Source organism: Neophocaena asiaeorientalis, unplaced genomic scaffold (genome assembly GCF_003031525.2).
Source record: "Neophocaena asiaeorientalis asiaeorientalis breed wild unplaced genomic scaffold, Neophocaena_asiaeorientalis_V1.1 scaffold7, whole genome shotgun sequence".
Classification (NCBI taxonomy): domain Eukaryota; kingdom Metazoa; phylum Chordata; class Mammalia; order Artiodactyla; family Phocoenidae; genus Neophocaena; species Neophocaena asiaeorientalis.
This window is the reverse complement of record NW_020185337.1, coordinates 8,098,804-8,117,090: the sequence shown is the minus strand read 5'-3', so window position 1 is coordinate 8,117,090 and position 18,287 is coordinate 8,098,804. Positions and strand designations below refer to the sequence as shown.

Here is an 18,287-nt window from a genome sequence, read left to right as displayed (position 1 = left end):
ATACATAAAGCAAATATTAACAGACACAAAGGGAGAAACTGACAGTAACACAGTAAGAGTTGGGGAATTTAATACCCCACGTATATCAATGGACAGATTATCAAGACAGAAAATCAATAAGGAAACACTGGCCTTTAGTGACACATTAGACCAAATGGACTTAATAGATATTTAGAACATTACATCCAAAGCAGCAGAATACACATTTGATTCAAGTGTAAATGGAACATTTTCTAGCACAGATCACACGATATGCCACAAAACAAGATTCAATAAATTTAAGAAAATTGAAATCATATCAAGCACCTTTTCCAACCACAGCCCTATGAGACTAGAAATCAACCACAAGAAAAGAACTGCAAAAAACACAAAGATGTGGAGGCTAAATAATATTTTACTAAACAACCAATTGGTCACCAAAGACAAAGAAGAATCAAAAAATACTTGGAAACGAATGAAAACAAAAACAGAATGATCCAAAAATCTACTGGAGGCAGCAAAAGCAGTTCTAAGAGGGAAGGTTACAGTGATACATGCTTACCTCAGAACACAAGAAAAATTGCAAATAAACAACCTAACCCTACGCCTAAAGGAACTTAGAAAAAGAACAGCAAACAAAACCCAAAGTTCGTAGAAGGAAAGAAAGAATAAAGATCAGAGCAGAAATAAACAAAATAGAGACATAGAAAAAATAGAAAAAGATCACTGAAAACAAGAGCTGGTTCTTTGAAAAGATAAACAAAACTGAAAAAACTTTAGCCAGACTTACCACAAAAGAAAGAGAGAGGGCTCAAATCAATAAAATAAAAAATGAAACAAGAGACAATACAACTAATACCAAAGAAGTACAAAGAATCATAAAAGACTACTATGAACAACTACACACCAACAAATTGGACAAGCTAGAAGAAATGGATAAATTCCTAGAAACATATAACCTTCCAAGACTGAATCATGAAGAAATAAAAAATCTTGTTTTTTATTTCAGACCAATTACTAGTAAGGAGACTGAATCAGTAATCAAATACCTCCCAAAAGGGTTTCCCTGGTAGTGCAGTGGTTAAGAATCCACCTGCCAAAGCAGGGGACACAGGTTCGAGCCCTGGTCCAGGAAGACCCACATGCCGTGAAGCAACTAAGACCATGGGCCACAACTACTGAGCCTGCGCCCTAGAGCTCATGAGCCACAACTACTGAACCCGCATGCCACAACTACTGAAGCCCGTGCACCTAGAGCCCATGCTCCACAAGAGAAGCCACTGCAATGAGAACCCTACACACCTCAACAAAAAGTAGCTCCCCCTCGCCGCAACTAGAGAAAGCCCGTGCACAGCCAAAAATAAATAATTTTTTTAAAAAAATTAACCAGAAAACCTCCCGAAAAACAAAAGTCCAGGACCAGATGGCTTCACTGATAAATTCTACCAAACATTCAAAGAAAAATTAATACCAGTCCTCCTCAAACTTTTCCAGAAAATGGAAGAGTAAGGAAGCTTCTGAACTCATTCCATGTGGCCAGCATCAACCTGATTCCAAAACCAGGCAAAAACCATATGATCATCTCAATGAATGCAGAAATAGTTTTTGACAAAATTCAACATCCATTTATGTTTTACCATAAATGGATGGGTATGGAGGGAACATACCTCAACATAATAAAGGCCATATATGATAAGCCCACAGCTCACATCATACTCAACACTGAAAAGCTGAAAGCACTTCCTCTAAGATCAGGAACAAGACAAAGATGTCCACTCTCCCAGTTTTATTCAACATAGTATTGGAAGTCGTAACCAGAGCAATCAGACAAAAAAAACGAAATAAAAAGAATACAAATTGGAAAGGAAGAAGGAAAACTGTCACTGTTGGCAGATGACATGATGCTATACTTAGAAAATCCTCCTGCAGTATAAAAAAACAAACAAACAAAAAAACAACTACTACTAAACTTTCTTTGGGTTATTTGTATGGAAATATGTTAATATAAATGTTTCAGGCATTACATGAAAAAAAAAAAAGAAAATCCTAAAGACAGCACCAAAATTACTATAGCTCATCAATGAATTTGGTAAAGTCAAAGGGTACAGAATTAATATACAGAAATTTGTTGCATTTCTATACACTAACAACAAACTATAAGAGAGGAATTAAGTATACAATCCCATTTACCATCACATCAAAAAGAATAAAATACCTAGGAATAAATCTAAGGAGGGAAAATACCTGTACATGGAAAACTATAAGACACTGATGAAAGAAACTGGAGACAACACAAACAAATGGAAACAGATACCGTGTTCATAGATAGGACTAACATTGTTAGAATGACCATACTACTCAAGGCAATCTACAGATTCAGTGCAATCCATATCAAAGTACTAATGGCATATTTCACAGAACTAGAACAAATAATTCTAAAAATTTGTATGGAAACACAAAAGACCCCAAATAGTGAAAACAATCTTGAGAAAGAAGAATAGTGCTATAGGTACCATGCGCCCAGACTTCAGACTGTACTACAAAGCTAGCCATCAAAACAGTATGGTACTGGCACAAAAACAGACACATATATCAATAGAACAGAATAGTGAGCCCAGAAATAAACCCACACACTTATGGTCAATTACTCTACAACAAAGGAGGCAAGAATATACAGTGGAGAAAAGACACACTCTTCAATGAATGGTACTGGGAAAACTGGACAGCTACATGTAAAAGAATGAAATTAGAACATTTTCTCACACCAGTTACAAAAATAAACTCAAACTGGATTAAGGACCTAAATGTAAGACCAGAAACCATAAAATTCCTAGAGGAAAACATAGGCAAAATACTCTGACATAAATTGTAGCAATATTTTTTTGGCTCTGTCTCCTCAGGCAAAAGAAACAAAAGGAAAAATAAACAAATGGATCTAATTAATCTTAAAAGCTTCTGCACAGCAAAAGAAACCATAAACACAATGAAAAGACAGCCTACTGATTGGGAGAAAATATTTGCAAATGATACGACCGATAAGAGGTTAATATACAAAAATATATAAACAGCTCATACAACTCAATATAGAAAAAACAAACAACCCAATCAAAAAATGGGGAGGAGGGCTTCCCTGGTGGCGCAGTGGTTGAGAGTCCACCTGCCAATGCAGGAGACACGGGTTCGTGCCCCGGTCCAGGAAGATCCCACATGCCGCGAAGCAGCTGGGCCTGGAAGCCATGGCCACTGAGCCTGCGTGTCCAGAGCCTGTGCTCTGCAATGGGAGAGGCCACAACAGTGAGAGGCCTGCGTAACGCAAAAAAAAAAAAAAAATGGGGAGGAGACCTGAATAGACATTTTTCGAAATAAGACATACAGATGACCAACAGGCATATGAAAATATACTCAGTGTTGTTGATCATCAGGGATGCAAATCAAAACCACAATGAGGTATCACCTCACATCTGTCAGAATGACTATATTCAAAACGACCACAAAGAGTAAATGTTGGCAAGGATGTGGAGAAAAAGGGAACCCTCCTACAGTACTGGTGGTAATGTAAATTGATGCGGCCACTATAGAAAACAGGATGGAGGTGCCTCAAAAAAAACTAAAAATAGAACTATAAGACCTGGCAATTCCACTCCTGGGTATATATCCAAAGAAAATAAAAACACTAATTCGAAAAGATACATGCACCCCAATGTTCACTGCAGCATTATTTACAAGAGCAAAGATGTGGAAGCAACCTAAGTGTCCATCAACAGATGAATGGATAAAGAAGATGTGGTATATATATATATTCATATATATATATATGCAATGGAATATTAATTGCCCATAAAAGTATGAAATTTTGCCATTTGCAACACATGGATGGACCTGGGGGGTATTATGCTTAGTGAAATAAGTCAGACAGAGAAAGACAAATACTCTATATGTTATCATTTATATGTGTAGTCTAAAAATCGAAACAAATGGATGAATGGAACAGAAACAGACTCACAGATATAGAGAACAAACTATTGGTTACTCGTGGGGAGAGGGAAGGAGCAAAGTGCAACATAGGGACAGCAGATTAAGAAGTACAAAGGACTATGTATAAAATAAATAAGCTACAAGGCTATACTGTAGAGCACAGGGAATATAGCCAATATTCTATAATAACTTTCAATGGAGTATAATCTATAAAATTTTGAATCACTATATTGTACACCTGAAACTAATATTGTAGATCAACTATACCTCAATAAAAATAGATAAATATAAATTAAATTAAATTTTTTTTAAAAAATAAACTTACTTAGAACTCAAAGTCTCCTTTTCCCATAGGCACAAAATCCTCTGAGTGAAACAAAGCAACCACAATCACAAACATGGCTGGTAAGTTCAGACTGGAGGGGGACAACCAAACGCATGACAATTAATGACAATTCCTCAAATACAATTAGAAGCTCTCAAGAACCTGCAGAATCCGGTGCCCTGTTGGCATCTCTGGTATGCTAAACCCACAAACCAAAAAATATTTCAACGTGCCTCTATTTCAGAAAGAAGATCCTTCTCCACAAAACACTGCATCACCAGACAGCTTCAGAGAAAGGTATACAGGGAGAGGGAGAGAGAGCAGGGGGTGAGAGAGTAAGATGAGGGAAAGCGGGTGGGAGAGAGGGGGAGAGAGAATGAGGGAGCACTTCTAGAATTCACCCGTGCAAGCTGCTGAGATGAAGGAACACGGTTTTGAGGTTCAGCTAGAACTAATTTCTTTAGGTTTTGCAAAAGTTCAACTCTCCAGCACTTCAATTCCAACTCTTAGTATTTCCCCTTAAAAATAACAATGAGAGGGCTTCCCTGGTGGCGCAGTGGTTGAGAGTCCGCCTGCCGATGCAGGGCACACGGGTTCGTGCCCGGGTCCGGGAGGATCCCACATGCTGCAGAGCGGCTGGGCCCGTGAGCCATGGCCGCTGAGCCTGCGTGTCCGGAGCCTGTGCTCCACAACGGGAGAGGCCACAACAGTGAGAGGCCCGCGTACCGCAAAAACAAAAATAAATAAATAACAATGAGAGGGGAAGGGTGGAGAGGCCTTTCCAATTAGATCTATGAAATGAACTAGAACTTATATTTGGAAAGTTTTCTGATAAATGGAAAGTGGCTTGGACCTGAGATAACTTACTCACTCTCACGTGTGGCATCCATTACAGGAGAAAGACTTCAAATGCGTGGTTGTAGCAATCAAGGCCACAAACAAAAGACATTCAAGAGAACAGCAGTTGAAGCAAAAGGTCTCAGTGATACATACCTTAGTTACTAAACGGTGACACCCCCAGGAGATGGTGACCCTCTCCTCGAATGCACTGTCCTGCCAGAGTTTAGAAGGCAGACAAATTCTTACTCTGCCATCATACTCTGAAATCCTTTCTGAAGAACATAGGGTCATTTAAGGGAAGAGTTACAAAGCCTGGGCTCTCCCACTCCTTGAACCGAACTCAGCTTCAGAAGACCACCGCCGCATCCGCAGACAGGAAGCAGGCTCAGCCTCCAAGTACCTCTGAACAACATCTCTCTCTCCGGTTTAAGCGTCCCAGAAAGGCTATTCCCCTAGCATCTATCTCCTGACTCTCATTAAATACCCTTTTCTCTGGTTGGTGTAGATAAAGAGTTTGATCAGGGAAACCTGATCAAGACTGCAGTTCCCTGCAGAGGTGATGAGCACTTATTCAAAGCATGTGGGGAAGGAACTCTGTGCTCTGCATTCTCAGCTTGTTTAAGAGCCTCACCCAGCAAAATGGCCTTCTTACTTTACGGCCTTGCCTCATTTTTGACTCGAAACTTTTGTTCATATCATTAACTGAACTTGGCTTCAAATCACCTCTTAGTGAAGGCCAACATTCATTAATACACCTTTTTTTTAATGCACGAAAATAGATGAAATAATTCAAACTGCAAGCACCATGTCAGCCATCTCACCTGTTCCTCATTGAACAGACATGTTCACCTGATAACCCTTCTTACTTGGATTTCTCACTCAATTCCCTTTCCCCCAAGAGATCAACAGGGCGAAAGAAAGATGACCTGACAGACTTGAAGGGGAGTCAGCAAAGGGACATTTTAACACTTAGCTGGGCCAAACTTTCCTGTGGTTGGATTCTCCTAAACAGAAGAAGGGGTGCTTATGTCAATCTCCTTTTGCCCTGGAAAGTCCTCTTAAGTAAACTCAAAATTCTAAGCAACCATCAGAAGACACATGGCTGAGATCTTCACGCATGAATCTTTCCCTTCCTTCGCCTGCTTTTGCGACTGCACAGCTCAGAACTCGTAGCGAGGCTGCCTCTAAGGCTCCTGGAAAGACTGTGAAGGTGGGAGAGGAGGCCGCAGCTCCGAGACCAGCAGCTGGACAGCCTCCTCTCCCTGGAGTCCTGCTTGGGTTCATCTGACCCTTCCAGCTCTGTGCTCTCTCAGTGCCTCTCCCCACAGGTATGGCTTTCTCTCACTCACACAAAGAATACTGAAACACTTACCTAGAGAAGACCAGGAAGGAGCCTGCCAGATGTCATTCAACTGCCAATAAAGTGCCCCCATGGTGTGCCCTTCTCCATGCACTATCTCGCTGCGACTGCGGCGGTAGAATTCAGTTTCTGTTTTGACACACTGGGCCTGCATCACCTGATTCAGGGGAAAACATTACAACACAGGTGTTTTTCAAATGAATTTATCTGCAAAACAGAAATAGACTCACAGATATAGAGAACAGACTTGTGGTTGCCAAGGGGCAGGGGGCGGGTTGAACTGGGAGTTTGGGACTAGCAGATGCAAACTACTATATATAGAATAAACAACAAGGCCCTACAGTAGAGCACAGGGAACTATATTCTGTATCCTGTAATAAACCATAATGGAAAATATGAAAAAGAATATATATGTGTAACTGAATCATGTTGCTGTACACCAGAAACTTACAACATTGTAAATCAACTACACTTCAACCTTAAAAAAAAGATTATTCAAAAAGAGAAGCTCAGTCCATTGCGAGATTTAAAAAAAAACAGGTGTTTTTGCTTGAGGTAGGCTGTCTAGATCTGAGAAAATTATAGGCTTGAATAAATTTGGGAATTTCATTACCATTATATATGCCATCATTATACTAGATCTGGAACCAACCCCTGAGTATGAGAAGCTGTTGTCTGTAGCAGCTGGGTCTGGGGAGAAGCTTGGTATTGGGCTTAACAATGGGTAATCAGGTAATCGTGGAAACAGGATGGTGTAAAAGGTTCTTTGCCAACGATAGTGGAGGCAATGACGGAAAACAAAGACTGTGATTCCAGAGCAAACACTAAGTTGTGGGCAGTGACGGGTTTTACTAACACTTTCGTGGCTATTAAGAAAATAGTTTATTAGAAAATAATTCTATAGAAAAAGAACTATATTATGACTCTGATATTGTCAAATCCCTAACCCCTTTCTTCTATCAAGCAGTTGTTTTTTATATCATGCCTTTTGATAATGTAAAACTTCTTATGAATGCAGTTCCTTCCTTATAGCAGAACAGATTGTAAACTGCAACAAAGAGACAAGTAAATTTAGTTCTTATTTAAGAGGCATGAAAAAACTTCATGCAAGACCCTTAATTACTTAATTACCAAGGAGAACCTGGAGAGACAGTCAGAGCTGCAAGGATTCCCCAGTCAGAGAAAAGGACGGCCTTAGAGTAGGGTCTGGATTTTCACAGAGGAGGAAAAAGAGGGATGCATATATGGCCACTAGAAGACCAAGTTCAGATGCCTTCCTAAAACACTAGAAAAGCTCCAATGAAGCGAGACCTTTAGATCGAGGAGAGCTGGCTAGTGAGGAAGTCGCAGATGAAGTTACAACTTACATGAGGCACAGCTGGCAAACTCCAGAAGGGCAAAGCGAGAAGAAATCACAGCCGTTCAATAAAAATTTAATGAACACTTACAGTGTGTGTTGCATGCTGGTAATGGTAAGCCCCCCCCCCAGCAAAAAAGAGACAGCCCACCCTTGTGGAGCATATTGGCTTGTGTAGAGGACAGGCCTTAACCAAAGAATCACACAAATATATGGAAACTTTAAACAGTAATGAGGGCTAAGAAAGAGAGGTGTGTGATGTTAGGAGCCTGGATAGGAGGGGAAATGGGTCTAGCTGAGGAGGGAGATTGGCCTCCAAGTACAGGAAAGAGAAAAAGATAGAGGGCAGAACCCTGCAGCCAGAGAGGACACACGTGGTGAAAGGAGAATGCACAGCAAAGAACTGAAAGAAGGCCAAGGCAGCCTGAACTCAGAAAGCCGGGAGCAATGGCAGCAAGGCTGGTGGGGATGCAGAGGCCAGACCTGGGAAGGTTTGGGATGTATCCTAAAGGCAACTGGAAGTCACAGAAAGCTTTTAAGCTAAAGGGTGAAGTGATCAGACTTGCATTTGCAACAGGCGCCTCTAACCGCTGAAAGGAGTCAGGGGACTAGAGGGCATTCGGGGAGACCATTTAGAAATCTATTATAATCTTCTAGGCAAGAGATGATGTTAGCTGTGAGCAGGTAAAGAAATGCCCTTTCCATTCAGGAACCAGACCACTGGGAGCACAGCCGTGATAACAGGCAGATAACGGTCTAAAGAAAGTAAGAATCTCACGAACAGAGTGGCAAGGGTGGGTGCCAAGCTCAAAATGACCACAGGATACTCTCTGAATGTATTAGTCTAGCACTAAGTCAAGGAGTGAAATACGAAAAACAGGCCTAAGAACTATGATCTATAACCGTCAAGTTAATCTGCAATTATGAGACACGCTAGGACCTGGGACGCCCTACCAGAGTGCTTGCACCTGGACAAACGTCTCCTCAAGCAACAGAACGCAAAGAAACTATACAGGACTAAAACCAACTGCACACACGCACAGTGGGAGCAAATTATGAACAATAAGATACAGAAAGGCCACAAACCAACTGCCATTTCCGAGGTGTCAGAAGCAAAAGCAGGGTACTGCGCGTGATTCCTGCACGCAGCACCACCAAGGGGCGCGCAGACCACCTAAACTACACCTCCCAGCCAAGCCACCAGTCCACCTCCAGCCTCACCCCTTTAAGGAGTCAGGGAACCAACAGCACCTGTTACTTGTTTTCGCTCCCTCATGCTGCAGCACGAGTCCTGATAAAGTCTTGCCTGAAATTCTCCTCTGGCCTCTTATCAATTTCTACGGATTAAGAGTCCAAGGACCCAGGTGAGTAACAATTAGACTCAGGATCTCTAATCAAGTTCCTTCTAAAAATACCAATCTCGTCTGAACTAAAGAAGAAAGAGATTTATCTACTTCTAGGCCTGGATAGCTAGGCACAGGGAAATCAAGTCCCTTGATTAAGCGTTCACATGTTTGTCGAGTTATTGTACAAAATCAGTGTTGTGGAGCGATTTCTAGAAAGTTCAGTGAAGGTAAAGCAGCCAATTGAAATCTTAGTAGAAACAGATCTGAGGGCAGCACCAATTATCAACGCATGCCCATTAGAGATTTAACCTCACATCAGCATGGGAAGTAACCTTTGTATTTGTTTTTAAAATTTGATAATATCTGAACTTATTTAAATCACCTCAGCCCTCAAATAACGTCCCCACCAACCAAGCTAAAATTGGCCCATGGGCACAAAATCAAGCCAGCCACAGTCCCTGCCCTGCAGCACACACACCCGAGGCACTGAACAACAAGAAGTCTCTGTTCTCATCCTGAGATTCCTGAAAAATCAGCTAAGGCTTTATGGACGGTGTGTAAAGGGATCACAGGAGGAGAAGATGAGGAAGCCCTCATCACACCAATAAGGAACACATGGGGAGAGGTATTCTGATCACCAGACACTCCAGAGGGGCTAGCCCAGCCCTGACAGTCCAAGCACGGGCATCAAATGGCGACCACCATGGACACTCCACTTTGGGTGTTGGCCAACAATTCTGGAACTTCCAGGATCTGAAGTATCTCCAAAGCCGGGGCCATTCCTGATACACCAAGGAAGCCAAAGGACCTGCAATATTCTGCTGTGGGACTTGGCTCAGCGTGGACCCACGAGTAGAATGGAGGGAGGGGCGTCACTCAAGAAGTTTGGGACTGGAATCTGTTTCCTTGGATCCAGATTTATAAAACAGGGTGAACAGGAGAAAAGTAAAAATCGGAATTTTGAGGTGGGGAACAAAACATCAGTGTATACCAGAGTAGGAAATTAAGTCACCTCTTTCAGGCAAAAATAAAAACTTCTAGGACAAAGTCATATCTATTGAAACAGTCATGCTTGTGCTTAGTTGGATCTAACCTAAAGGACAATTAGATATTTTACTGATGGGCTTGGTGGAGGTGACCTGCATTTTCTTCATGGTGAATTTAAGCTTCTTTTCAGGGGGAAAAAGTCTGATGAGTGGCAAATTTTTTACAATGCTCCAAATTCCTGCCTGATCTTTGTTAACATATACTGTAACTCATATACGTTTATAATTTTGTATTCTACTCTCACTTAATTTTCACGTGTACATTTCCATGTGATGCCCTGGCATTTTCTATATATCTCTGTGCTCTAAATGGTTCCACAGTTATACCATAGTTTGATGAATCATTCTCCAATAATTATTCGGCATTTGAATGGTTTGCAGATTTTTTCTTTAAATACAAGAGCAAAGAATATTTTATGTCCAAATTAATTTCTTTGCCTCTTCTGTTGTCTCTTTTGATAATAATATATGACACATTTTAAAGTCCTTGTTGCATGTTGCTATATTAGGTTCCAGTCAAGAGGCTGCCATAAACTGCTAGCCTCCAGGCAGAACTCAGCCCCACGCAGGTTTTAATTGGCTCACAGAGCTGGTGCTTTTTGTTTCTTCTTGTTGTCGTTTAATGTCTTAAGTCAGGGCCTGTATGCTCCATTTTGCCACAATCCCCAGTATTCAGACTCTCATCCATTTAAATTACCCGCCTGGTCCCTACAAACATTTGAGTTTTCAGTCCCTGAACTATTTCAATTCTCAGAACTACCTGCAAAAAATATTTAAAATATTTATTTCCGTATATCTATTCTAACAATTTCCCAGCTGTAATTTTTTTTCTGTGTGTGTGGTATGTGGGCCTCTCACTGCTGTGGCCTCTCCCGTTGCGGAGCACAGGCTCCGGACACGCAGGCTCAGTGGCCATGGCTCACGGGCCCAGCCACTCCGCGGCATGTGGGATCCTCCCGGACCGGGGCACGAACCCGTGTGCCCTGCATCGGCAGGCGGACTCTCAACCACTGTGCCACCAGGGAAGCCGTCCTAGCTGTAATTTGCCTTTTCTGGTTTAATAGGTAAACATTAGCGATCCTTTTAAACTTAAAAAAATGTTTAAGGCAAGCAGGACTCCTAAGCCTTGCTAGGAATGAAAGGAAAAGAGCACTAGGCAAGCTCTAACTAGTAGCCTATCACACCTGAATTTAGTGTGAAAGTGATAACCAAGGCTCTTCAGTGCTCCGGGTTCTGGCACGTGCACCATGCAGTACCCTCCACAGGCGGATGGTGCCATGCCTATAACATGGATCTGGGTTTATCCAAACCAGTGGGTGCCAGTTAGGGCTAATGAATGACACCTCTGTTCATAAAAATGCAGAAGCCCACTATCCATCTTAAAGGGAAAATGTACAATCCTACTTCCCTGGGGAAAAAAAATCTCTGCAACTGCCTCTTTCCCTTTAAAAACTGTACCTGTATTTATATATTCATGCATCTTTTCCTAAAGAAAGCAATCTTTATATATGAGAAGGATAAATGCTTAGTCATTTCCTAGGTTACTCAGTCCCACTGTTAGCAGACAAATCTAATTTTAGTTCCAAAATATGCCTATTTTCAGCAGCTTGCTTGATTACACTTATGAAATCAGTCCCTTTAGAGAAACATGGTATGGGAAAAAGAAATTGGACCAGGACACCAAGACCTAGGTTCCAATTCTAGCTCTGCCACTGTGATGAAGGTTGCTGTCTACAAAAACCCATTCTCCCCTTCCTCCAGAGTGATAGAGTTGTAGCTGGGCTACATGCTCAGAACCACACCCTCTACCCTTGGAACTAGGAGAAGCCATGTGATAAGTTCTCCTGATACGATGGTATTTATATACTTTATTTACTTAAAATTATCCTGACAATAAGAATCTTCCAATAAAGCCATTTTTTAACTGGATATAATTCATACTATACAATTCACTCTTTTACAATTTATAATTCATTGGTTTTTAGTGTAGTCACAGGTTGTGCAACTCTCACCACTACCTCATTCCAGAATGTTTGCATCATCACCCTCTAAAATCTGAACTGGTTCATCTGTCCCTGCTCATTCTTCTCTCTCCTCTGCTTCTGGAAGCCACTCATCTACATTCTGTCTCTATGGATTTGCCTATTCTGGACATTTCACATAAGTGGAATAATACAGTATATAGCCTTTTGTGACTGGCTTCCTTCAGTTAGCCTAAAGTTTTCAAGGTTCACCCATGTTGTATTATGTACCAGTATTTCAAACCTTTTTATTCTGCTGAATACTATTTCATTGTATGGATATGCCACATTTTGTTTATCCACTTATTGGCTAATAAACATTTGGATTGTTTTAACTTTTTGGCTATTATGAACATTTATACACAACTTTTTGTGTGAACATGTTTTCAATTTTCTTGGATATATACCTAAGAGTAGAATTTCTGTGTCCTATGGTAACTGTTTAACTTTTTAAGAAACTGACAAACTTCTCCACAGTAGCTGTACCATTTTACATTCCCACTAGCAACATTTGAGGTTTCTAATTTCTCCACATCATTACTGTGACGGTTAACTTTATGTGTGAACTTGACTGGGTTAAGGGATGCCTACATGGCTGGTAAACACTATTTCTGGGTGTGTCTGTGGGGATGTTTTTGGTGATTCAATAGACTGCGTAAAGAAGGTCCGTCCTCACCAGTGTGTGAGCATCATCAAGTTGCCTGATGGCCTGAATCAAACAAAAGGGGAGGAAGGGTGAATTCTCTCTCTCTCTTCTTGAGCTGGGACACAGCTTCTTTTACCCTCCGACACTGGAGCTCCTGGTTCTTGGTCCCTGGAACTCTGGGACTTACACCAATGGCCCCTCAGTTCTCAGGCCTCAAGACTCAAACTGAATTATACCACCGGCTTTCCTGGTTCTCCTTCTTGCAGATGGCAGACTGTAGGATTTCTCGGCCTCTGTAATCATTTCAGCCAATTCCTATAACAACTTTCCTCTTTTATATGTCTACATATATCATATTGGTTCTGCTTCTCTGGAGAATCCTGACCAATACACTTACCAATACTTGTTATTTTCTTTTTTTTTTTTTTAATTCTAGATATCCTAGTGGACATGAGTGGTATCTCATGTGGTTTTGATTTGCATTTCCCTAGTGACTAATAATGTGCATCTTTTCATGTACCTATTGGTCATTTTCTTTGGAGAAATGTCTCTTCAAATCTTTTGCCCATTTGTAAATTAGGTTGTCTTCATTATTGAGTTGTAAGAGTTCTTAATATATTCTGGACATTAGATCCTTATTAGACATATGACTCGCAAATTTTTTCTCCCATCCTGTGGATCATCTTTTCACTTTTGTGATAGTGTCCTTTGACACACAAAAGTTTTTGATTTTGATGAAGTCCAATTTATTTTTTTCTTCAGTTGCTTGTGCTTTGGTGTCATATCTAAGAAACTGTTACCTAATCAAACTTCACAAAGATTTACACCTATGTTTTCTTCTAAGAGTTTCATACATTTGGATCTTTAATCCATTTTAATTTTTGTATACGGTGTGAGGTAGAGGTCCAAATTCATTCTCCGACATGTGTACATTCAGTTATTCTAGCACGATTTGTTCAAAACACTATTCTTTCTCCATTTTATTGTCTTGGCACCCTTGTAGAAAATCAATCGACCATAGATGTATGTGTTTATTTCTGGACTCTCAAGTCTTTTTTTTGTTTGTTTGTTTCTGTTTTTTTGGTTTTTTTTGCAGTACGCGGGCCCCTCACTGCTGTGGCCTCTCCCATTGTGGAGCACAGGCTCCGGATGCGCAGGCTCAGTGGCCATGGCTCACGGGCCCAGCCTTTCCGCGGCATGTGGGATCTTTCCGGACCGGGGCACGAACCCATGTCCCCTGCACCGGCAGGCAGACTCTCAACCACTGCGCCACCAGGGAAGCCCTCAAGTCTTTTTAATCAATCTGTATGTCTGTCCTTATGCCAGTACCACACTGCCTTGATTACTATAGCTTTGTAGTAAGTTTTAAAAGCAGGAAGTGTTTTAAACTTGTTCTTCTTTTTCAAGATTGTTTTGACTACTCTTAGTGCCTTGCATTTCTATATAAATTTTAGGATCACTTTGCCCATTTCTCCAAAGACGGTAGTAGGAATTTTGATAGGAGCTGTGTTGAATCTGTAGATCAATTTGGGGAGTTCTGCTATCTGTGATCTGACACAATATTAAGTCTTCCAATCCATGAACACAGAATGTCTTTCCATTTCCTTAATTTCCATCAGTAATGTTTTGTAGTTTTCAGTGTGCAAGTCTTATGTCTCTTTAGTTTAAATATGTTCCAAAGTATTATATACTTTCTGATATTATTGTTCACTTAAGTTCATTTTCAAACTTTTTATTGCTTAAAATACAACTGATATTTGTATATTGATCCTATATCAATAGGACTTTAGCAAAGTTGCTAAATTCTTAGTTCTAATAGGTTTTTAGGTAGATTTTTTTATGGTTTTCTATATATAAGATCATTCATCAGCAGATATCATTTTACTTCTTTCTTTCCAATCTGGATGCCTTTTATTTCATTTTCTTGCCTAATTGTGCTGACTAGAATCTCCAGTACAATGCTGAATAGAAGTGACAAGAGCAGGCATCCTTGTCTTGTTCCTGATCTTAGGGGGAAAGCTCTCTTTCTTTCACTATTAAATATGATATTAGCTATGGGTTCTTCACAGATGCTCTTTTTCAGGTCAAGGAAGCTCCTTTCTATTCCCAGTTTGTTGAATTTTCTTATCATGAAAGGGTGTTGGATTTGGGCTAGTGCTTTTCCTTCATCTATTGAGATTATCATGTAGTTGTTTTTCCTTTATTCTATTAATATGGTGTATTACATTGATTGACATTCATATGTTGAACTAGCCCTGCATTCCTGAGATAAATCCCACTTGACTGTGATATATAAACCTTTTTATATGCTGCTGGATTTGGATTATTATTTCGCTGAAGACTTCCTTCTGTCTATATTCATAAGGGATATTGGTCTGTAGTGTACTTTTCTTGATATGTCTTTGTCCAGTTTTAGTATCAGGATAACAATGCCTTCACAGAATGAGTTAGGAAGTGATTTTGCCTCTTCTATTTTTTTGAAGAGTTTGTGAAGGGTTGTGTTAATTCTTCCTTAAACGTTTTTTAGAATTCACTAGTGAAGCCATCTTTGAGGGAAGTTTTTGAATTACTAACTCAATCTCTTTAGTTGTTAAAGGTCTATTCATATTGTCTATTTCTTCTTGAGTCAGGTTTCATAGTTTGTGTCTTTCTAGGAATTTGTCCATTTCATTTAGGATATATCACTTGTCACAGAATTGTTTACAGTATTCCCTTATCACCCTTTTTATTTCTGTAAGGTCAATAGTAATGTTCCCTCTTTCATTCCTGATTTAGTAAATTGAGTCTCCTCTCTTATTTTCTTGGCCAAGCTAGCTAAATGTTTTTCAATTTTGTTGATCTTTTCGAAGAATTAACTTTTGGCTTTGTTCATATTCTCTATTGTGCCAAATTTCTGAAGTCTTCTTTACTTAACTGTTAAAAATTGATGTTATAATTCAACCAACCACCTCAGTAGTTATAGAATTTCCCTTATCTCAATTGCGAAGAGATTTAATATTATAGTTTTAAAAGCAGAAACCTGCTCCATTCATTGCCCTGAGAACTTGGGAAAAATACTTAACCTTTCTGAGCCTCTGTTTCCTCATGTCTAAAATGGAAACAGTAACAGAGATGGCTAGAGATGTTAGATTACATGAGAAGGTATACAAGGCACCTTCCTGCCCCAGGGCCAGGTGTCTGAGTAGACACGCAAAGAATGCTAATTGTCTGCTTGACTGTTAAATTACGTGATGCATATAAATATAATACTACACTAATGTATAATATACGATGTTACTAATCTTACCTTCATTCCCCTCCTTTACCCACCCTACCCCCAACTTACAAGCTCAGCATGGCCTGGATCCCCATCACATCTCAGTGCTGTTTACCAAACAAGACACTGTTCCAGGGTAGCAGGTGTCACCAACACCTGAGCCTACAGCATAGCCTGCTTTTTTTTTCTTAGTTCTTATGATCAAGTAACTTGCAACATGGGTAGATAAAATGGATCCCTAAAGACTCTGAGTCTCTCAAGGACATCCCCAAACTTCTAGCCCTCATTACATGCTCAACAAATATGTGAAGAATAAATGAAAGCACTAGAGGGGGCTATAAGCTAAGGGGTTAGTAACGACTGTCCATAGCCCAGCTTCCTCTCTAGGATGCTGGCAACAGATTTGTTAGTGTAGACAGTCCTCAAACTAAGCAGCGCGGTCTTTGTGACACAGCTTAAGAGAGTGTGCCTACAGACCTACTAGAGAATGGACTTGAGGATATGGGGAGGGGGAAGGGTAAGCTGTGACAAAGCGAGAGAGAGGATATACACTACCAAATGTAAGGTAGATAGCTAGTGGGAAGCAGCCGCATAGCACAGGGAGATCAACTCGGTGCTTTGTGACCTCCTGGAGGGGTGGGATAGGGAGGGTGGGAGGGAGGGAGATGCAAGAGGGAAGAGATATGGGAACATATGTATATGTATAACTGATTCACTTTGTTATAAAGCAGAAACTAACACACCATTGTAAAGCAATTATACTCCAATAAAGAAGTAAAAAAAAAAAAAAAGTGTGCCTAGGTATGTAGGTTATTTGGAATACAATACAACAGGTTAAAGTAGGAGAATGAAAGGTAGGGCAAGATTATTTTGGAATATTAGAAGAATTAAAGAGGTAAGAGCCTAAGTGATACCTTTGTGGTTGTAAGATAAAGAGAAGCTAGGGAAGGATCTAAATGTAAAGAAACTTACTTTCTCTGCCAAGATTTTTCTGAAAGTTGCACACAAAATAAATTGCTTAACAGAATGTCTTAAAAAGTGGCACACAGGCAAGTTCTTCAGAACAGTATGACAGATTATGAGAACAAGATCAGGGGCTGGAAGTGGGAACAGAGAAAATGGACCAAAGAAAGGTTTTACTTCTTATACACAGGTGAAAGATGATTGTTCTAATATCAAAGTAGTAAGGGGAAAAAACTTGTTACCCTAACATTTCCTGTCTGTACTCAGTCAGGAAAGTCCAACACGGAAAACAAACAACAAAAGAAATCATAATTCTGATTTCTTTCATCTCAGATCCCATCTAGTATATCAAAAAGTCCCAAGGTAGAATCAACAAGGACAAGTCCAATTCCCAGCCAATGCCTGATAGGACGCTCATGCTTAAAGGATCAGACAAAAGCCATCACCAACAAAAACCGCCAATAAATAATCCCACTTCTACACCAGCTCCTGACTGTGTACCTCTGATGCTCATGAGTTCAGAAAGAACAATTATTTCTGTTAGTTCTTTGAATGCGGTTTGGGGAAGTAGAATAAAGTAACGGTAGGGCTTCCCCGGTGGCGCAGTTCAAAAAAAAAAAAAAAAAAAGTAACGGTAATAAAACGAACAGCCGGGAGGAGAAAAGCCAGCATGAAAAACAACAGCTGAAAAGGTTCACACATGCACACGTGTGTGCAAATAAGGATCATCCTATTTCATGTATCAAAACTGAGACACTTTTATAGAATATTGGCTACAAAAAACTAATAAGGATGAACTGCAACACTTTAAAAGGAACAGATATCAACAGAATCCTTAAACTTGTATTCTATGAGGTAAGTTTATAAATTACATATTACATAGGAAAAACTTCCTGAATTGATAATATTATAGTTGAAAATTTTAAATTCTCATCAGTTTATCACCTTCCAAAAAAAGAGTCTTTTGGCTGACAGTTTTCTGTTCAACTTCCATCCAGGGTTTTGTGTTTTCATACAGGAGAAAACTGAGGAGAGTGAGCGTGAGTTTGTATAAAAACTGGTACAGGGGCTTCCCTGGTGGCGCAGTGGTTGAGAGTCCGCCTGCCGATGCAGGGGACACGGGTTCGTGCCCCGGTCCGGGAAGATCCCACATGCCGCGGAGTGGCTGGGCCC

General features: G+C 40.3%; 1 protein-coding gene across 14 annotated transcripts in view; it reads right to left on the bottom strand.

The window, feature by feature from the left end:
- MANBA (mannosidase beta) overlaps positions 1–18,287 on the bottom strand; it is a 148,767-nt gene that overhangs the window by 49,364 nt on the left and 81,116 nt on the right. For all 14 annotated transcript variants that reach the window (XR_003001993.1, XR_003001991.1, XR_003001986.1 and 11 more), the window contains one exon: positions 6,492–6,636. Coding sequence is in view for 1 of the 14 variants with exons in the window: in XM_024736073.1 (XP_024591841.1) it covers positions 6,492–6,636 (145 nt within the window). In the remaining 13 variants the exon portion in view is untranslated. The remainder of the gene's footprint in view (positions 1–6,491; positions 6,637–18,287) is intronic.